At 43.6% G+C, this 22,845-nt stretch overlaps 1 protein-coding gene across 7 annotated transcripts in view; it reads left to right on the forward strand.

The window, feature by feature from the left end:
• The window catches only part of LOC132829139 (transducin-like enhancer protein 4), a 218,736-nt gene that overhangs the window by 12,008 nt on the left and 183,883 nt on the right, over positions 1 to 22,845 (forward strand). For 4 of the 7 annotated variants that reach the window (XM_060846467.1, XM_060846469.1, XM_060846470.1 and 1 more), the window contains exon 3: positions 11,344 to 11,419. In XM_060846467.1, the coding sequence (XP_060702450.1) occupies positions 11,344 to 11,419 (76 nt within the window). The remainder of the gene's footprint in view (positions 1 to 11,343; positions 11,420 to 22,845) is intronic. The other 3 variants (XM_060846468.1, XM_060846472.1, XM_060846473.1) reach the window with 1 other exon arrangement.

Raw genomic sequence — 22,845 nt, forward strand, 5'->3', positions numbered from 1 at the left:
GCCTTGCCCTTCACAGTAACAGGGACATACTGTCTCATAATGCTTTCTTTGTTTAACATCCAACATGCCGAGAGAGAGAGAGAGAGAGAGAGAGAGGAAGGAGACAGTGTCTGTGTATGTCTTACCTGAGTGTTTGTTTGTTTAACTCTGCAGGGGTTCTGTCTCAATGGTAACGCATTGAGCAGCTGCTGGCTGGTACCCCTAGCCAAGGGCACAGTTGAGTTCAGCTTTCACGGCAAATAACCTGTCATATGTTTGTTGGCTAGGCCACACTGTTAAACACAACCACACAGCCTATACCCTCACCCCCAACTCTGTACTCTGAGCAGTGAATGGTGCACACTGAGACCTTTGCTCCTGTTTGCACTCCTCCTGGCCAGGCTGCCTGCGGTCAGCCTCGTGCGTCCTTTATCGTTGGTCACGGGTTCTTAGTCCTGATTGGTAGGTCGCTGGAAAAGCATGGCGTTAGGGGAAGGCAAGACGAAAGCCAACAGGGAGACCCACGCCGTGGTGGGCACTTGGGTAAATTCTCAAAGGGCAGCCAGTGGGACTGTCCCCCAACCAGGCTCTGTTGAGGAGAGGAGGAATTACACAGAAGGCAAACTGGATGAAACGGATCAGCGCTGGTGTAAGTCACTTCCCAAACTTGGCTCGATCTGATCAGTATGTATTTGCATTAAGCCTGTTGTGTGAGTTAGAAGGAGAACTGAGAATGCAGTGTGCAAGGGGACATTAAAGTTTCATGTTCAGTTGAAACGGAAATAAGCAGTGCCATGCATTCTGTGTTGACAGGTTATTTATGAGCTAATCCAATGATAAGGAGGAAGGCGTGTGTGTGTGTGTGAGAGACTGCACCATCTTGTCCAATGGACCCTAATTAAGTTTATTTTCAAAGTATAATAAACTTGCCTTGAGAAAATAGGATTTAAAATTGCACTGATTTGGCAGTGTAGTAAAAAGCCAAGTATGAGAGTCAGAGCTAAAGATGCTGAGCATTTGCCCCAGCAGATGTTTTCTGCTTTAATCTCAAGCAGCAGGAAGTGACATATGCCCTGTGTTAACAGCTTTGCTCTTTAGGAAGCATTGCCAGTGAATGCTCAGCAGTCCAGGCTACTGAGGGAATGCCAGCGAATGCAATTAAGGAGGGCTAATTAGCTCCCACCTCAGTTTTGGGGGGATGGGGAAGCTGCATTTTTACGGAGCGACAGATTTTTCTGTAGAACTATGTTGTTTAATCGTGGGCTAAACACCCCAGTCTCAAACCCCAGGTTACTGCAAACATTTCAAGGGTACCTGCTCCCTAAAAAGTTGTGGTCTGTATTTCACAGTGGTATGTACCTGTTTTCCAAATGATTTCATTGTGAAATGAGTTTATCTCTGAGGGGGGTGGTATACATAGCATATTCTTTTGGATCAAATCTCCATCTCATCTATTGTCCCTTTCTCCCGATGTTTTTCCTCTTTCCAAAACGTTTGTCTTCCATGAAAAGTGTAACAGGCCAAACGTGTTTTTTTTTTGTGAAAAGGGGCATTGCATGATGTCCACCTTCTAACAGTCGCCAGCTAGCAATCCGAAATGGCAAACCCACGCTGTCTACTCATTTATCTGAGGCTGCTACATGTCTCGTAAATCCACACACAATTGAATTTGGGAATCTTCGAAGCTATAGTGCTCAATTAAGTGCTGCACTTTTCAACTTAGCACTTCGAGGCAACGGATAGATAGTTCTTTGTCATTTTTTCTTCTTAGCATTTTCTAGGATTCCTCCCATTTCCCTCCTCTGTCTTCTCCACTGGCCGTGTTACGTCCTCTGTTATGACCAAAATAGTTGACAGGGGCCTTTTTTTATTTCTGCCAGGCTGCTTGTAAACCAGTTGTTGAGATGCGCAGTATTGACAACATCTTGGCATGACTCACCCTATGGTTTATCCTTTTCCCCCTTGTGGGAAACGATCTGACCTTGGTATCTCTGTAGTCATAAATCCAGTCAATGGCTCGGAGTATTGGAGAGCTCTGAACTCCTCCAAATCCGATCTCAGCTGAAAATGAATGGCTTTGTTTGGGAGTGCTTCTGTCCTTTTAAAAACAATTGCCAGGATTTTTTAAAAAGACACATTTGGCAATATGTGGGAGGATGCAAAGCTTATTAAAAGTTTAAAAAAATGAGTGGTAACTTTTACATGGTTTCAATCCCTCTTATAGCAAAAATACAACAAATGCTTCTGTTATCATCCCTTTTGTCACTCAAGGTATTAAAAACATTAGAATTTCTTGAAGAAGAAAACTAGGTACATTACACAGTGCCAGGGACCTGGGTTCGATTCCAGCCACTGATGACTGTGCAAACTCCACACAGACAGTCATTCTCCCTGTGTCTGCGTGGGTTTCCTCTGGCTGCTCCGGTTTCCTCCCACAATCCAAAGATGTGCAGATTAGGTGGATTGGCCATGCTAAATTGCCCATGGTGTTCAGGGTTGTGTAGATTATGCGCATTAGTTAGCGGTAAATGTAGAGTTATAGGGTAGGGGAATGTGTCTGGGTAGGATACTCTTCAGAGGATCGGTGTGGACTTGTTGGGCCTAATGGCCTGTTTCCACACTGTAGGGATTAAATTTGTCTTCTCATTCTTGGTAGTCAAATAATGAAACAAGTGTGACATTAATGATTATGTATAGATGGTTTGCCAGAATTAATCTCATATGATTTTATTATTGAAAAACCTGATGGTGGCAAAGATTCAGTTGCAGGAGATAAGGCAGGGCAGTATCCTGTGGGAAGTGGAGTCTTTCCCAGGCAGGACATTTCCTGATAATTTGGGGATAGAATGTCCACCTCCTCTTGGGTGGCACGGTGGCACAGTGGTTAGCACTGCTGTCTCGCAGCGCCTGAGACCCAGGTTCAATTCCTGACTCAGGCCACTGACTGTGTGGCGTTTGCACGTCCTCCCCGTGTCTGCGTGAGTTTCCTCCGGGTGCTCCGGTTTCCTCCCACAGTCCAAAGATGTGCGGGTCAGGTGAATTGGCCATGCTAAATTGCCTGTAGTGTTAGATAAGGGGTAAATGTAGGGGTATGGGTGGGTTGCGCTTCGGCGGGTCAGTGTGGACTTGTTGGGCCGAAGGGCCTGTTTCCATACTGTAAGTAATCTAATCTAATCCTCCTCCTCCTCTTGGATGCCTGAGCGAAATGAGTTCAGACAATGTGGAGGGGAGGATCACTAGTCCGGTAGCAAACAAAGGAACTCGAACTGTTTTACCATAATGTAATCAGCGCCTTTGGGCTTTCCCTCCCTTTGTCGCCTCCCAGTGAACCTTACACTTGAGCAGGAAAACAGGAAAGAGTGTCCCACCGTCTCCCAAGAGGCACTTGAGTCATTGTGCAAACTCCTGGAGACTGCACTCCTCCTTCTTTACGATTGAAGAGTGGGATGGAAGACTGAGTAAATCAGGAAGTACCGGTTAAATCATGCCCGCGCTTGAGTTTTGAAAGCCAGTGGTTCATAGAAAAAAATAGGAGAGCAAGGCATTGTCCAATTTTCAGGCTTTGGGAGAAGATCAAATTAGAAAGAACGTGGAAGCAGCAAGCCACCTTTGATCAACCGCCAGTAGTTTCCAAAGTGTTTTATAACAAAGAGACAAACTTTCGCTGTTATAATGTAGGAAACATGGCAGCCAATTGAAGTTTAAAAAATGAGTCAGTTTGGTGATGCAGGGATTAAAGGAATGCATAGGTAGAATACTTGGAAACGTGATAGAAAAGTTCCAAGGATCAACGATTAGAAAGGTAGTAAGATGTTGAGTGCATCGTACTAGGATTAATATAAAAGCCTGGTAAGATCTCGGTCTGCCTTCCCGCACCTAACCCAATAATGTTACGTCTTTGCCAACTTTCATGAACGAGCTGCAAGTGGGGCTACATTATTAGGCATCTGGTTTTGTTTACATGTATTCTTTTAAAAAAAACTACAGTGAAATCTAGAATTATTTGGTTAAGTGAGTTCAGCCACAAAGCCTGCTGACAGTAAGTAGTAGATGATTATATAGGTCAGAGCTAGCTTTGTTTGTTTACGTGTAATAAGTTATACAAGTTCCAGATTTAGCCTCAGCATTTTTTCAAAATTGGGTTTGTGGAAATTCTGAATCTCCTGATCTCTTTTTTTAAAAGGGGATAGTTTAAACATGTATCTATCCCCACTGTACTGGTCTGATGCAGAACCTACCTATTTGTAATCTTTCTATGACCACAGATGCACCCCATTATCAAACCTGCCTACCTCTATCTTTTATTTCAATTTGTTCATGGGGTGTGGGTATTTAATTCTCACCATTAATTGCCCTTGAGAAGATGGTGATGAGCTGCCACCTTGAACTGTGGCTGTATATTTGGTGGAGATGGACCCACAATACCATATGGGAGGGAGTTCCAGGATTTTGACCCAGTGACACACCATTGTTCCTGCAGTATCTTTTCGGTCTGGATATTGAGTGGTTTGGAGGGGAACCTGTTATGGTTTCTTTGAATCTGCTGCCCTTGTTCCTCTAGATGGTAGAGGTTGTTCGTTTGGAAGGTGCTATTGAGCATCGGCATTGGAAGAGTGGATGTGGTACAAGTCAAGTGGGCTGCTTTATCCTGGATGGTGTTAGGCAAGTGAGAGGTATTCCATCTTACTCCTGACTGGTAGCTTGTGGATTGTGGGCTGGCTCTGGGGAGTCATAAGATGAGTTACTCACTGTGGATTTCCTAACCTGTGACCTGCTATTGTTTCAACCGTATTTATATGACTTTGTAACATCATTGGTATCCAAACCTGCCTCTGCTCATCTGCGAATGCTTCCTCTAATTCTTTGTTACCTCCAATTTTGACTATTCTAATGTGCTGCCTGACCTCCCGTTTTCTAACTACAGTATAATAATTTGAAATAAACAAGGAAAATAGTGGTGAATCTCAGCAGGAGATTTGTGCAGAAAGAGGAACAGAGTTAATGTTTCAAACAAATTCTTAAGAAGTGTCAAATTGGATTTTGCAGATGAGTCCTATTAGACTCAAAACATTAACTCTGTTTCTCTCTCCAGAGATGCTCCCAGTCCTGCAGAATCTCTTCAGCATCTTCTCTGTTTGTTTCAGATCTTCAGCATCCACAAGATTTTATTTTATTCCACTTTAACTTGAGGTCATCAAAACTCTGCTTCCTAAATTCTAATTCATCCCAAATCCCCTTCACCCATCATTGCTGCTCTTGTTGATATACTTTTGGTTCTGCATCTGGCAGTTCCTCAAATTTGAAAAGGCCTATCCTTGTTTTCACATCACCACCTCTCCCTGTCTCTATAACAGTCCCGAGCCATAGAGCAAACTGCCCTGTCTGCTCAGAGATCTCTGTGATCTTCCAATTCTAGCCTCTTAAACACTCCCAATTTTACTGCTCCACCATCAGCAGAATGAGCGTCCTCTCTAATTTTAAATTAAATGTTGACCTTGCTTTTGTGCACATCCTGTGTAGTTGTAACCTTGTTTGCCTTGCTCTGTCTAAGCACCCTATGATGTGTATGTCCTTGTTTTTTTATGGTCTACCTGTATTGCTCACCCAAATAAAACTTTTCACTGTACTTAGGTACATGTGACAATAACAAATCAAATCAAAAGCTGTACCTTCAGCTGCCTAGGGCTTAAAATTGAATTGCTGTTTTAAACCTCTCCACCGCACCCTCCATTTCAATGATGCTCCTTGAACACCTCCTTAGTCTGCCTCAAAATCTCCTCACGTAACATATAATCAAAATTCATTTGATGATGCGCCTGTGAACTTGCCTGGAATGCATTCACTTTGTTTATACAGCACCTTTAACACAAAATGTTTGGGCAGCCTACTCTACAAAATTGTAACGTTAACATTTTGAGCTGGACCTTACTAAAGCATATGACAGACTGGTCATAGTGCTCAGTGGTTAGCACTGTTGCCTCACAGTGCCAGGGACCCAGGGTCGATTCCAACCTCTGGTGACTGTGTCTCTGTCTATGTAGGTTTCTTCCTGGTGCTCTGGTTTCCTCCCATAATCCAGAGATGTGCAGATCAGGTGAATTGGCCATGCTAAATTGCTCATAGTGTTCAGGAATGTGTAGGTTAGGTGCATTAGTCAGGGGTAAATATAGGATTATACGGTAGGGGAATGGGTCTAGCTAGATTACTTTTTGAAGGGTCGGTGTGGACTTGTTGGGCCAAAGGGCCTGTTTCCACACTGTAGGGTTCCTAAGATTTCTAAGTAAAATAAAAACCAACAGGATACAAGGAATATAGTGAGTTGTACTAAAATTGGCTAAGTAAAGAACAACAAAAGGTAATGGTCAATGGATGTTGTAACAAATGGAAAGTGGTTTTTAATGGTGCTCTGCAAGCCTCAATATTGGGTCCCTTACTGCTCACGATTATATATAATGTGGGAGGTGAGATTGAGAGATTTGCAGACAACACAAAAATTGACCCAGGTAGTTTACAATGAGGAAAATGGCTATCAACTGCGGGATGATGTCAGTGGTTTGGTTGAGTGAGTAGAAAAGTGGCAAATGGAATCCAATCCAGAAAAGTGTAAGGTTAAGTATTTGGAGAGAGTGCAAACTGAATAAGGAAATGTACAATAAATTGTCGGTACTGAGAGTGGTAGAGGAAGTGAAAGACTTTGGAGTTCATGTTGTCAGATTCCTGAAGATAACAAGGCAGGTAGATAAGGTATTGTTATAGTGGATATTTTCAATTATTGGGTGAAGTATTGAATACAAAAGCAGAGATGTAATGCTGGAACTATTTAAGGCACTGGTTAGACCACAGCTGGAAGTTTGTGTACAGTTGCTCTCACCAAATGACAGAAAGGACAAAATTGCTGTCGAGCGAGAGTGCACAGGAGATTTATAAGATTGACAGGGTTTGAAGGTTGCAAGGCTGTGATTGTTCTCTGTAGAAGCAAGGAGGCTGACAGGTGACTTAATTGAGATATACAAAAAGATGCAGGCTTTGGATAAAGTGGACAAGGAAGACCTATTTCCTTAGCAGAAAGGTCCATTACCAGGGTGCCCAAATTTAACTGATTGATGGAGAGTTTGAGGGAGAATGAGGAAAACCTTTTGCACCCAGATGGTGGAGTGTGTCTGGAATTGACTGTCCAATCTGGAAACCCTAATATATTTGAAAGGGGACAGTTAAAAATCATACAACACCAGGTTATAGTCCAACAGGTTTATTTGAAAGTACAAGCTGCACCTTTGTCCAGTATAGTCCAAGTAAACCTGTTGGACTATAACCTGGTGGTGTGTGATTTTTAACTTTGTCCACCCCAGCACCTCCACATTTGAAGGGAACCTGGACCTGCACCTGAAGTGTTGGATCCAGCAAGGATAGGCCCAAGGTACTGGAAAATGGGATTAGAACAAGCACTAGCTTATTGACACAGTGGGCTGGATGGCCCCTCTTGTGTTGTGTGCCATAACTTTTGTGGTTCTGTATCTAGTAACGAAACTTATCATGGGTTTACCTAAATACCAATAATGACTAGTTTTTAAAAATAATATGTTTGACATTTTTGACATTGCTCTGACATAGTAAGCAGCTATGCAATTGTGCGTTCTTTCCTCTGTGTAAGCTCACAAGTAGTAGCAAGCTGTCAGGTTCCAAATCTGTGGTCATCCTCCTACACCTCGTGAGGTGTGCTTGAAAGATCTAAAGCAAACATTAAAATATGGCCACAGTTAAATGGGTTGATGATCCAGGCTAATGTGATAATCACAATGGTACGTGGGCAGATATGGGTTATGGTCTGTTCCACTTTAGTCAGTATTCAGTCTTACCTGAATCATATAGGAAGGTGCTGAATGGACACTGGGGCATCTCCAAGCAAAAAGAAAGGAGTATCTGAAGTCACTGTAATGCCGGCTCATTGTTGGCAATATGTGGCCACTCCTCCCTGCCTTCCCAACACCATCCTCACAGTTAGTCTGAATATATATGATTTGGAGGTGCTGGTGTTGGACTGGGGTATACAAAGTTTTAAAACCTCACACAACCTCAGGTAATAGTCCAACAGGTTTATTTGGAAGCACTAGCTTTCGGAGCACAACCACCCGATGAAGGAGCAATGCTCCGAAAGATTAGATTTCCTACAGTGTGGAAACAGGCCCTTCGGCCCAACAAGTCCACACCGACTCGCCGAAGCGTAACCCACCCAGACTCATTCTCCTACATTTACCCCTTCACCTAACACTATACAGACAATTTAGCATGGCTAATTCACCTGACCTGCACATTTTTGGATTGTGGGAGGAAACCGGAGCACCCGGAGGAAACCCACGCAAACACTGGGAGAATGTGCAAACTCCACACAGAGAGTCGCTTGAGGCGGGAATTGAACCCAGGTCTCTGGCGCTGTGAGGCAGCAGTGCTAACCACTGTGCCACCATGCTTGCAAATAAACTCTTTGGACTATAACCTGGTATTGTGTGATTTTTAAACTCTGAATATACAAGAATTTTAGCCTGCAAGCTATAAATTCCTGATGGTCATGATCCTTTAAAAATGCGCATGGCCAATTGCTGTTTGGCAGCCCAAGGGTATTAGTTAGAGGAAGGTCTTATGAGTTGAACTGTTCAGATAAATGATCTGAGACATTGTTGACTCTGCAGCTGTTTAGTGATGCAGAAATTGATAATAAGCTGTGACATTTACCTGGCTCAAAGCCATGGAATTCAGGTCTTTTGGAATGCTGAAGAAGGAACCAACTGGATAATGAGACCTGAGCTGAAAAATGTATTGCTGGAAAAACGCAGCAGGTCAGGCAGCATCCAAGGAGCAGGAGAATCGACGTTTTGGGCATAAGCCCTTCTGCCACACAAAGGTTACTGCTTCCTTTTTGTGCAGTTCTGGGTAGATTTGGATGGGTCTCTAGGGGAAACGAAACCCCTGCCGAAATCCATCTGTCAGCGTCAGGAAAAAATTAAAGTGAGTTCATGTTTTTGGGCAGGAACCTGGAGATCCAGTCCAGTCTGGTGTGGAAGTTGACATTCTTCCCCCCCACACTAGAACAAAATCTTCATTGCCCAGCTTTTTAAAAATGTCCCAAGGTGCTTTGCAAGATCTTTATGAAAGATAATATGACATCAAGCCACATAAGGAGATTCAGGTCAAAGAGGTAAGATCTAAGAAGTGTCATCAAAGTGGGAAAATGCCAATTACCCTGCTTTATAATTCCTCCCAAATTTGTCCTGATTGCCAGAAATTTGTCTCACCACTTCTCAAGTGCAGTTGGGAGGACAATAAATATTGGCTTTGCCGGTAATGCCCAGATCCCATAAATAAATTTTAAAGTCTGGTTCAAAGTATAAGGACCAAAATTTGAGATTTCATGAGTCTAGTTGTGAGTATTGGACGCAGAATCATCTGTCCCACACCTGAGATTCCTCAAAAGCAGCAGAACCTTGCAACCTCTGACCCATAACGTATACTGAATGACTAATTCTCTATGCCTTCCTCCTATCTGTAAGTTCAGCTTACATATATAGTGAGGCAACTACCATACAATCTTCCTCTGCAATGTCCTCTACCTAATCAGGTACCTTTTTTTTGCTATCAAGTTGTGAATCACAGCGCCCTCAGATTCCACACTAAAATGTCTGTCCGTCCATTCATTTGCTATGCCATCAATCTGCCCCCTTGCTGCAAGCTCTAATACACTGACGCTGACCTATTTTTCTAATCAACCCCTCTGGAGCAGATCGGACTTTTACCCAGGCCTCCCAGTACAAGGGTGGGCACTACCACCACCACAAGAGGCCCTAAACGCTGAGGCTGAATCTTGCTTTACAAAACTTCAGCATCGGCTTCCTTTTTCCTTGCGTTTGCTTTTTGTGACGTTCCCATCTCCTTCACCCCTGTGTTTTCAGCCGTGCATGTTTTAATACCATTCTTGTCTTCAAATCACTGTCTCCTCCCAAACTTTCTCTGAAAGCCCTTTTAGTTTTATATTCACTTCTTGCACCCTTTGCTTGTCTTGCTGTAACAATGCATCCAGTTTTACCACATTTGAATACCCAAAGTTTCAACTCCTTCCCTAAACTTGGCAGTGTTGTTCCATTTTGAAAACCTTCTGGAACTACACTTTTTTTTTATCAAGCAGCACCTTGCCAGTCTAATCAATGGTGTGATAACCATTCCCCTAACTATCTCCAATGTGAGGAATCTTGACAGTTTGTTTTGTGAGCTGTGTAATATAATTTATAGTGTCTGTTATGTGTTGCAATGTACTTTAGACAGACCATGACCATTTTATTGCTTGTTTCCTGAGTTGTGCTATCTTGATCCCACTCATCACTGTTGCTATCTCACCGTGAGGAACAATATTTTTAAAAAGACATCACGTATTTTGTACATTGTTTTCAGTGAGTTATGAGGTTACAATTTACTTTGGGTTCCTCACATATGCATATGCTGCTGAAGTTGTGAGACCTTCAGTAATTCAGTCAATCATACTCAATTTCATCTACTGAGAGACATACTGTGCAAATCAAATACGTTATCTCTTTCTGCCTTTTCAAAATGAAGTATATGATGTACGATATATAATGCCTGTTGTGACCTCAGGACATTTTTTAGTGTATTGCAGGTGGTGCAGTACTTCTGAAGTGTATTCATTCTGATGCAGGAAATACAGCAGCTCGTTTGCACACATCTGGGTCCCACCAAGAAATAGGCAGATCATTGGTTTGGGTGATGTTGATTTGAGGGATAATTGCCTGGAACTTGGGAAACGTTAGATTTCTTTTCCAAAATCCTGCCAAGAGATCCACATTCACCTTCAACAACATTCCAAGCCCGGGTCGAACATCTCGCCCAGTATTCTCATTCTCCACAGCACAACACTTCCTCCTTTCCTCTCGGAAGAGTTTAGACTTTGTGCTTAGGTTGGACTTGAACATGCAACATTTTGGCTCAGAGGCAAGAGAGTCTCCCCAGTCATCCTTGGCTAAGTGCAAACCTACTTAGGGTTATATTTGGACACCATGATGGCTGCTATTCTCCATTTAATCCTTCAAGCAGCAAGTAACAAATTTCCTGCAACAAATTTCTGGTCACATTAACCTTTTGCAGTTTATTGCTGGCCTGTTGAGATTCAAAATCGTTATGTTCAGATTTCTGTCAGCAGTGCCGTGGGGGGTGGGGGATCCACAAGCAGAAACGAGCATTTCTGCTGCTACAGTGTTTTGGGGTTGGACAGTTGGGTTCTGGGAAGACAGTTGTTTTTCTCCTTGTGATTGTCTCATCCTTTCACGTCAAGATATTAAGCTGTTCTCTCCTCTATTGCAGTCTGAAGCTGGAATGTGAGAAACTGGCCAGCGAAAAGACAGAAATGCAACGGCACTACGTCATGGTATGTACTCAAGTATGTATGCCAATAATATCCATTATGGTTTTTCATATACGTTGTGAAAATGTCTGTTTAATGTAACTGCTGCCTGTGTTGAGGCTCTTGTGAGGGAATCCCACTGCTGTCTGTGGCCCTGCTCATAGTTACAGCCCCCACGAGAGTACATTCAGTGAGGGTCATCCAGGGTTTATGTGAGTGACTGCCCTGAACCATTTCTTTCACTGGGAGGTGTTAAATTACCCTGCCTCAAACAGGCCCTGGCTTTTAACACTCTGTATAGCTGCGATTTGGAGGAATTTCCCCATGAAAATTTTTATACATTTGCCTGAGGTGAATTGAGACACACATTTCCTTCAAATGGATTGTTAAGTATAGTTTTAATTTTGTCGTTATGTGAGTGAATTAAACAGTTTTATCGACGAATGTGCTAAACCACTGGTGTGTTTTATCCCCCTTGATTAGCTGAGATTTTTAAAAAATCCACAGACTGCTGATTCCCACTCCTGACTTGTTCTGAATCAATTCATCTCAGTCAAGGCAGCGAGGACATGGACCTTGCAGCTATGTGGGAATAGCCGGGGAGGGGGAATAGCATTTTAAAGGGAAGCTGGATCATTGTGTTAAGGCACAAAGGAATGGGAGGACGTGTGGATCGAGTTGGTTGGGTGGAGGGAAGTTAAAGGGTTAAGTCAGCCAATACTGTCAATAGCTGCTGCACATATGAGTAAGAAGTTATGGCACAGTGATTTGGATCACATGGGACTGAGACCTGATGGAAGAAGGTTCTGCCCTCTAATACTTCTGTAAACACTTTATAGACAATAAACTATTAATAGTTTGTGCTTATGCTTCATCCTCATGTCTCCATTCCTAGGAGCTGCTAGCAATATCCTACCAGCTTGTGTGAAGCATAAACACTGGCGCGGATCATTTGGGCTGAGTGGTCTGTTAATGGAGTTAATACAATGCAAGGTAGCGGTTGAGCACTGCAGCTGGTTGCAGTCTTCCACCTCCTGGGTGGACATGGCTCTCTCGTGTTCCAGTGCACATGCGTGTGTGCACATTTGCTGACCAAAGACCAGATTGAGTTCAGCTGTAAAGTAATCTATCCAGCCAACACTCCACTGCCAAATATCGCACATTGGGTGAGGTACTGGAGGAGGCCTGGCACCGTTGAACTCGACTCCAAGCAAGGGATGAGTGGCGGGAGGAGAGGAACAGAGAACTTTGGCAAGAAAGCAAAGGTTCATATGTTTGAGTCGAGGCAAATGTATTCCTTGGTCACGTTTTACAGGCCTAATATAAACAAAGCATTAAATTCAAGCTGTCTAATCTTTTCCTGTTTGGGATCCAAACTATGTCACTGAGTTCCAGATGAGCCAGTTCATTAAGAAAATTAACCCAAAAACCCTTTATTCATTGAAGAATCCTTTTCTATTTGGAGCAATATGCTAAGCAGAGTGCTGGTCATAGAGTCATAGCGATGTACAGCATGGAAACTGACCCTTCAGTCCAACTTGTCCATGCCGAACAGATGTATCCTCACCTAATCTACTCCCATTTGCTAGTACTTGGCCCATATCCCTCTAAACCCTTTCTATTCACCCAACCAAATGCCTTTCAAATGTTGCAATTATACCAGCCTCCACCACTTCCTCTGGCAGCTCATTCCATACATGCACCACCCTCTGTGTGAAAATGTTGCCCCTTCGGTCCCTTTAATAAATTATCCTCCTCTCACCCTAAACCTATGCCTTCTAGTTCTAGACTCACCCACTGCAGGAAAAATACCTTGTCTATTTACCTAATCCATGCCCCTCAAGATATTATAAATCTCTATAAGGTCAACCCTCCGCCTCTGACTCTCCAGTGAAAACAACCCCAGCCTGTTCAGCCTATCCCTGTAGCTCACATCCTCCAACACTGGCAACATCCTTGTAAATCTTTTCTGAACCTTTTCAAGTTTCACTGTAGTGGTAAAGTCACTGGACTAGACCCACCCTCCCATCCTGGCACTTTCCCCTGCCACCGCAGAAACTGTAAAACCTGTGCCCACACCTCCTCCCTCACCTCTATCCAAGGCCCTAAAGGAGCATTCCACATCCATCAAAGTTTTACCTGCACATCCACTAATATCATTTATTGTATCCGTTGCTCCCGATGCAGTCTCCTCTACATTGGGGAGACTGGGCACCTCCTAGCAGAGCGCTTTATGGAACATCTCCGGGACACCCGCACCAATCAACCCCACCGCCCCGTGGCCCAACATTTCAGCTCCCCCTCCCACTCTGCAGAGGACACGGAGGTCCTGGGCCGCCTCCGCCGCCGCTCCCTCACCACCAGATGCTTGGAGGAAGAACGCCTCATCTTCCACCTTCGAACACTTCAACCCCAGGGCATCAATGTGGACTTCAACAGCTTCCTCATTTCCCCTTCCCCCACCTCATCCTAGTTTCAAACTTCCAGTTCAGCACATGACTTGTCCGACCTGTCTATCGTCTTTTCCTCCTATCCACTCCACCCTCTCCTCCCTGACCTATCACCTTCATCTCCTCCCCCACTCACCCATTGTACTCTATGCTACTCTCTCCCCACCCCACCCTCCTCTAGCTTATCTCTCCATGCTTCCAGCTCACTGCCTTTATTCCTGATGAAGGGCTTTTGCCCAAAACGTCGATTTCGCTGCTCGTTGGATGCTGCCTGAAATGCTGTGCTCTTCCAGCACCACTGATCCAGAATCTGGTTTCTAGCATCTGCAGTCATTGTTTTTGCCTAGAAATCCTGAAGTCCAGGCCTAATTCTCTGAGGGCATGAGTTCAAATCCCATGACTGCAGCAAGTGGAATTTAAACTCAATAAGTAAATCTGGATTTAAAAGCTAGTTGCCTTCATGGTGACTGTAAAGCCACTGTTGCAAAAAGCCAATCTCGTTCACTGGTATCCTTTTTAGAGAAAGAATCTCTTATCCTGACCTTGTCTGGCTTATATGTGACTCCAGGCCCATAGCAATGTGGTTGACTCTTAATTGCCCTGTGTATTGGCCCTAGCAACCCACTCAGTGCAAGGGCAGTTAGGTCTGGGCCATAACTGCTGACTTGTCCAACAATGTCCACATCTCACAAAAGACTAGGTGCAAGCATACTGAATAAAAATGTGACTTCTGTTGGTTGGTTGTGATGCATGTAGAAATACATGATGGGTCTTCAAATTAGTACCTGGGGCTGGGCTTTGTGGGGCTAGTTGGAAGAATAGGAAAGGGGTTCCACTGCCAGGCCCAAGAGTGGGGGAGGAAGAGGGTGTTTTGGGGGGAGGGTGACCACGTTTTAATCATCAGTTGGATCCAGGATTGCATCTGCAGCCAGTTAAGTGAAACTGGCCAACCCACAAAAGCTTCTGGATTTTCAGAGGGACCAAAGCTCATACATAACATAAGGAGTTGGTAGTTGCTGCTGGAACTGTGCTTGGAGGATGATAGCACCTTGAGGATCAGGTAATTGTATTGAGTCAGGCATGCAGTGAGGGGCATGTGGACGACTGCAACCAGTTGATGTTGTTGCTGTAAGAGGGCAGCCATTGCCAGAAGATCCAGTGAGCCAAAGAGTAGCTGTCAGGGAGGACCTAGCCACCAAAAGGTATCAGGAAGCTGCCAGTATTTCCTTGGCATCTCCATATGGTTAAACACCAACTGATGTGGGAAACGGCCCTCGGACATAAAACTGAAATTTCTGGAGAAACTCAGCAGGTCTGGCAGGATCAGAGTTAATGCTTTGGGTCCAATAAACCTCCTTCAGAACTATACTGAAGAAGGGCCACAGGAGCAGAAATGTAAAGTCTGCTTTCTCTCTCTACAGATGCTGCCAGACTTGCTGAGTTTCTGATTTTTTTTTGGGATTTCCAGCATCCACAATTCTTTTGTTTTTTTTCTTCTTTGTCAAATTTTAAAGGACTCAGCTGGGTTCTGGGTTGGAGACTGTCCACCATCTTACTTGATGGCAGTGTTATGAAGATATAAGGGGTACTGTTCCGTTAAGAGCTAGCAAGGACTTAGAGAAGCACAGAGTGCCCTGAACAAGGTAACAATGTCACATTTGGCCAAAACAGCTAAGAGCTGTGTTGCCAGGGTACAAAAACAAATTTGGATTTGGCCAATCAGTTTAAGTTATGCCCCAAGTTATTGAAATCCAATCAAATTTGAAAAAATAATGTTTTGAAATCACTAAACCAATGAAATGATCCGATGTTTTGGGGTATAAATATCCGATGTTTTGAACAGTTACCCAGAGCAGCAAAGAGCAGCTAGCACTAGCGTTGAGAGAGACTGTTTGCAGAAAGGCCTGCTCTCTCAAAGGTACCTTTTTATCTATCAAAGATCTGTGAAGCAGAATCCCTAAGAAGAAGAAAAGAAGACACAGGAAAATCTATAAAAGACGCTTGGCAAATCTGTCTGGTTTTGAAACGTGATTATATTTATTGTAAATTGCAATTGGGGTTTTTATCCGACCAGTATTGTAGAGGGGAAGGTTAAAAAAAAAGGTTTAGAGAAAGGAGTTGTAAATAGTTGTTCGTGAATTATTCTGTTTGAGTTCTTAAAAATCAAGTTGTTAATTTGTACGTTAGTGACTTCTGGGACAGTTCTTTGCCTCTTGAATTTTACAGATTACAGCATGGGGTGAATCACTTGTGTTGCTGGTTTAAATTAGCAGAGGGGTTTACCCTGTGTCGTAACAGCAGAAAGATGATGAGTAGAACTCACACCCTTTTTTCCTGCGTGCATCTTTCCAGCCTGCCCATCTTCTAGCCCGTCCCTAAAGAACTGGTGAAATCCAGGTCAAGTGTTCGAATGGGCAGCAGAGGCTTGGGAGATTGGGTCTGACCAGGACCTGTAGCATATGTCCTCTTAGCATATGTCATGCATGTTTTAAGCATTCCATCTCCAATGCCAGGGAAGTCTTCCAAATCAGGCCTCTTTACATTGAGATCACTTACTTGGGAAGGTAGCATTGTAAGAAAGCAGCTCTGCTGTAAGATTTACTGTTGCCAGGAGACGTTCCGGTGAGATGAATTTGGATTGTCTCCATTCAATTCCTCGCAGGTACAGAGAACAAAGTGGTGTTTGTCGGCAGTAAAACCATAGGAACTGTGAGAAACAATGAAGGAAGGCCAGATTATGGTAGATTTGGGCATGCATGGGTCACCAAGGAGATGATCAGTTTTTGATTGTGTCCCTGATGGGAACTCACAAGTGAATTAGGGCCAGGGAATGTGGGGAATTTGCGCTGAATTTTGAATCCAGGCAAGTGCCCTCCCGGATGTCAAATTCCAGCAATGAGCCCATCTCAAACGAGGGTCAGTTATCCATTCCAGGATTTGGAGCTTCACTGCATGTGACGTTGCAGTGTCATCTCTAACGTGGTTCGGGAAAGTAGCAAGTCAGTGCAGCAAGAAAAGCTCTTCTGAGTTTAGGTCTCTGTCAGTGTTGCTGAAGATTAGCAGGTTGTTTTATTCTGCATTTAACTCTGCAATACCCAATCTGAAAATGCCTGGGTTTCACACTTGATGGTGCAAGATGTAATCTTATCTGTTGCTCTTCATGTTGAGACAGCGTGATGCAAACCCAGCTCTTACCACTTGCCCACCTTCTCAGCACTGATTATGATCAGGTACAGGGACACTGACTGATGTTTCCCTCTAATCCATGTAAGTCAAGATGATGAAACAACTTGTCATAATTTCAGCATTGTTGTTAACGATATCCACCCCCAACTCTATAGACCAGGAAAATACCCTTCACAAAGAGGAAAAGGACTGATTTTGGGATTCCTAGTCCCCACTGTACTGACTTTGTGACCTTTTTCCTGATGCACTAGGATATCCTCCTCTGCATAAGAGTGCAGAAGTAAACTTGGTTGACCCTGCTGCATTGTCAGAGTGACTGCTTTGGATGAGTCAGTAAACCCTCTTCCTGTCTGTTAGTGGTTTAGATATTTAAAGATTCCATGGTATGACTTTGAAGAAATACAAGGAGTTCTTATAATGTTGCAGCAGAGGACTGCCCAGCTAGGCTATCAAACCTGTGCCCTTGCTGATCTCTCCCTATGGGATCTGTTCATTCCAGTATGCATTTAAAATTCACTCTTTCCAAGTAATGAACTCACATTGTTTTAGCCAAAAATTCTTTTCAATGAACTACCACAAAATTCAACCCACCTCTGTATATGGAAATTTTTGAACTCTCATTTAATTCTCTCATGATTACATTAAAAATGTACACTTTTATCAGCATTATGCTGAACAAGGGTATTTATATTTATAACCAGTTTATAATTTTGACCTCCTTAATCAACTTGGTGAGAAAATCTCTGGCTGCTCAAGTCTTCCTTTTATTATCTAAAATTTCTCATTCCTCAAATCCAGCGAAGTGGATGCGACATTTCCTTGTAATCTTAATTTCCTTTCTACCTGCGGTTTCCAAAATGGTATCGCACACTCCAGCTGTGGCTGAATGAAGGACCTATGCAAGTCTGGGTGTCTTCACTCTTCAGAGAATCTAAATTTAAAATAAAAGCCATGGATCCAACATCCTTTTTACAAAATCCACGACCTGCAATTTTTTAATAACCCATGTAACTAACAACGGTAAAGACTGCATTATTGTGCAGCCATTAGACCATAAGACATAGAAGTGGAGGTAAGGCCATTCGGCCCATCGAGTTCACTCCGCCATTCAATCATGGCTGATGGGCATTTCAACTCCACTTACCAGCATTCTCCCCGTAGCCCTTTAATTCCTTGTGACATCAAGAATTTATCAATCTCTGCCTTGAAGACATTTAGCATCCCGGCCTCCATTGCACTCTGCGGAAATGAATTCCACAGGCCCACCACTCTCTGGCTGAAGAAATGTCTCCGCATTTCTGTTCTGAATTTACCCCCCCTTAATTCTAAGGCTGTGTCCACGGGTCCTAGTCTCCTCGCCTAACGGAAACAATTTCCTAGCGTCCACCCTTTCCAAGCCATGTTTTAACTTGTAAGTTTCTATTAAATCTCCCCTTAATCTTCTAAACTCCAATGAATACAATCCCAGGATCCTCAGCCGTTCCTCGTATGTTAGACCTACCATTCCAGGGATCATCTGTGTGAATCTCTGCTGGACACGCTCCAGTGCCAGTATGTCCCTCCTGAGGTGTGGGGACCAAAACTGGACACAGTACTCCAAATGGGGCCTAACCAGAGCTTTATTAAAGTCTCAGTAGCACAACGGTGCTTTATATTCCAACCCTCTTGAGATAAATGACAACATTGCATTCACTTTCTTAATCACGGATTCAACCTGCATATTTACCTTTACAGAATCCTCGACGAGCACTCCCAGATCCCTTTGTACTTAGGCTTTACGAATTTACTCACTGTTTAGAAAGTAGTCTATGCTTTTATTCTTTTTTCCAAAGTGCAAAACCTCACATTTGCTCACATTGAATTCCATCAACCATTTCCTGGACCACTCTCCCAAACTATCTAGATCCTTCTGTAGCCTCCCCACTTCCTCAGTACTACCTGCCTGTCCACCTAACTTCGTATCATCGGCAAACTTCGCTAGAATGCTCCCAGTCCCTTCATCCAGATCATTAATATATAATGTGAACAGCTGCGGCCCCAACACTGAACCCTGCGGGACACCGCTTGTCACCGGCTGCCATTCCAAAAAAGAACCTTTTATCCCAACTCTCTGCCTTCTGTCAGACAGCCAATCCTCAATCCATACCATGGGCCCTCACCTTACTCAGCAGCCTCCCGTGTGGCACCTTATCAAAGGCCTTTTGGAAGTCTAGATAGACCACATCCACTGGGTTTCCCTGGTCTAACCTACTTGTCACCTGTTTAAAGAATTCCAACAGGTTTGTCAGACACGACCTCCCCTTACTAAATCCGTGCTGACTTGTTCTAATCAGACTCTGCTCTTCCATGAATTTAGAAACCTCATCCTTAATGATGGATTCTAGAATTTTACCAACAACCGAGGTTAGGCTATCGGCCTATAATTTTCCATCTTTTGTCTTGATCCTTTCTTGAACAAGGGGGTTACAACAGCCATCTTCCAATCATCCGGGACTTTCCCTGACTCCAGTGACTCTTGAAAGATCTCAACCAATGCCTCTGCTGTTTCCTTAGCCACCTCTCTCAGAACTCTAGGGTGTATCCCATCAGGGCCAGGAGATTTATCAATTTTAAGACCTTTTAGCTTTTCTAGCACTTTCTCTTTTGTAATGGCAACCATACTCAACTCAGACCCCTGACTCCCTTTAATTGTTGGGATATTACTCATGTCTTCCACTGTGACGACTGATGCAAAGTACTTGTTAAGTTCTCCTGCTATTTCCTTATCTCCCATCAATAGGCTTCCAGCATCAGTTTGAAGTGGCCCAATGTCTACTTTTGCCTGTCATTTGTTTCTTTTGTATTGAAAGAAACTGAAAGATTAGGAATGGATAATGCTGGTAAATCTAAAATATCGATTAATGGAAGGAATACTGACCAAGGCAGTAATCAAGTGGTGTTCAGTCATTTTTCACTGCAGTTTGGTGAGTTTTGAGAAGGGTTTCTCCCTGCGGATCCAAACAAGATCTGTCACTCCATTCTCTGAAACTTGCCTCATTGCCTGTATACCACGCCTCTGTGGTACCCTGCCAGTCCTACCTTCCCACTTATGAAAGTGGAGAAGTGCTCACTACTGCTGGGATCTCCTGGGATTCCTTCATCACAGAGAAGACTGTCTGACTTTAATGTCATGGTCAAGGTCAGTTGTGACCAGGATTTATATCCCACACTGCATGTATTTCAGATGACTTCAGTGTCTGCTGTCTGCTACTATACACAACCCATTGTAAGCCACTGTGTTGATAAAGTGTGGCACTGAAAAAAAGCGCAGCAGGTCAGGCAGTATCCAAGGAGTGGAAGAATCGACATTTTGGAGGGGATCCTTCATCAGGGCCTGATATGATGGGCTTATGCTTGAAATGTTGACTCTCCTATTCCTCAGATGCTGCCTGACCTGTGCTTTTCAAATGCCACACTTCATCGACTCTGACTCTCCAGCATCTGCAGTTCTCACTATTTCCTAATCGTTAACAGTCCCCATTAATAGCTGTTCATCCCTGCGTCCATATCGTTATTCAGTCCTTTGCCTGTCCAATAGTTCTCTCTCTCTCTTTCTTTCTGTCGCACTTTTTCTTTCTCTTGCTTTTTCTCTCTCTCTCCTGTGCCTGTTCTGGATGTGGTCACAGCCATGTTCCATTGCCATTCTGTCGTCATGCTTTCAATGAGTATGGAATGGAATGCGGGTCACGCTTGCCTCCTTTGTCCTTTCTTCCTGTCAAGCCCGGTGATACTGAACTTCACACTGTCCCACGCACCTCTTATGAATTAATCACTTCATCTCTCAACCTTGCCCCCTGAGCCTCAGCCCTACTATGTGAACCATCATGATGCCTTACCCCCTCACATCACTCCACCATACCCAAGGAGATTGTGGTCTCCATGACCACACACCCTCCTCCACCAACCAGCTCCCCCCCACCACCACCACCAAACAGTTGCATGTTGAGTTTCGCCCCTTCATAATTATTGTCCTTCTGCATCCCAGCAACCCATCTGTTGTTCAATTTATCTATCCTCTGTTGATTTGAGACAAGAATTGTACAAGGTTGGTCAAACATAACATTGCAACTGGAAATGCTTGAAAACTGACTCTGATTAACTGCTTAGTAATTCAATATTGTGTTTTAAACTTTTAATGGAGTTTACCAGCTCGTGTGCGCTAGCCAAAATTCCTTCCTCCAACAAATAATGCCCGAAAGCAAATGACCTTGTTGTTTCTCCCATGTCTGTGGGATAATGCTGCCATTGAATAGCTGTCTCATTTGTCCATGTAACATCTGAAACTGCATTACAAAAGTTGCCTATTGTGTGAAGTGCTTTTGAGAGGTTTCAACATGAAACGCATGATCGATACCAGTACATAGCGATTGAATTTGAAGGTAACTAGACTTGCCTGCAGCTGGATTGGTTTCAGTACAATCAAATTGCAGGGGAGATTAGGCTAGAGTGGGTGAATAGCCTGCATCTGCTCTTACATTCCTATTCCTGATTGTTGGCAACAACACTGGATTTATTAATAATTTCAAAAGATCAGGACATTGATAAATGAACTTAGAGTGACAAGCTCCCATTTATTCAGGGTCTTTCATGATTAGTGAACACTTGAAAGCAGTTTACATCCAATGAAATACTTTTGGACCATACCCAGTGTTTTAGCATGGGACAAAAATGGATGTGTATGGCTCCAACTATTAGCTCATCTTGAAATCTCTACCTACATTTTTAAAGTTAGCTGGGTACCTTACCCATGAGGTCTTACACAGGAGAACTAAACTCTATTGGAGTGGTCATTTTTTTTCTCTGCAATGTTTTGTCCCTCAGTTTCTCATTCCTGTGGTTGGAGCACAGTGTGATCATTGTTCTATGGAGGCACAGTTCTGTCCTCAAACTCATCATAAACTCTCACCCAGCCCTACCAATTTCATGATTGGATAGGGTGGAGATTCCCACAGGAAATTACACGTCCTCAGTAATGACATACGCTAATGGTTATTAATGTGAAAACTATGCAGTAGCATTATGCAAAGCCGAAATAAGAGGGGACACAGTGTTCTTGCCAAAGGAGAACGATAATGAAAGGCTGACCTCATGACTGTGGTTGAGTTCCTCTTTTTAACTGATTGATAGGCTCCTCAACAAACAGGCCATTTCAAAGTGGTGTCCTGGCTTTCTGCTCTGTTTCTCTCAACAACAAAACCAGAAGGAGGAAGTTTTCTGACATGCACATCACGGAATATCAGAATTATTACAGAGCAGGAAGAGGCCATTTGGCCCATTGTGCCAATCTCCTGCCTTTGCTCTGTAACCCTGTGCACTGTTTCGATTTTAAGTAAACGTCTAATACCGTCACAAATGCCTCTATTGAGCCACCCTCCTCCACATTTCCAGACCATAACTAATCGTTTAGTAAAACAAGTAATTTCCTGCTGCTTTTGCGAAGCATTTTAAGTTTCTCAATTCTCTTATGAGCGGGATTAGCTTCCCCCCCCCCCCCTCTCCTCTTCCCAGATCCAGATTCGGAAAAAAAATCCGTTCTCCTCTTCACGTTCTCCTTTCCAGTCCAGGTGGCTTCAGGACTAACTCCGACGCACTCTCACCTCCTCTCCCTTAGCTGAACCAAACTTACTGGGCTCACCATTGCTGGTGGCCAGCTACAAAAACTGTGCACAAGATGCTGGAGCAACAAGTGAAGGAGTAGAAGTGTTTGCTAATTCGAATGAGATGGGAGGAGGTTTGGGTGGAATATAAACACTTGGCAGAGCCCTGTAATGCTGAAAAAGCCTGTGT

The sequence above is a fragment of the Hemiscyllium ocellatum genome, chromosome 28 (assembly GCF_020745735.1).
Source record: "Hemiscyllium ocellatum isolate sHemOce1 chromosome 28, sHemOce1.pat.X.cur, whole genome shotgun sequence".
Taxonomy (NCBI): Eukaryota; Metazoa; Chordata; class Chondrichthyes; order Orectolobiformes; family Hemiscylliidae; genus Hemiscyllium; species Hemiscyllium ocellatum.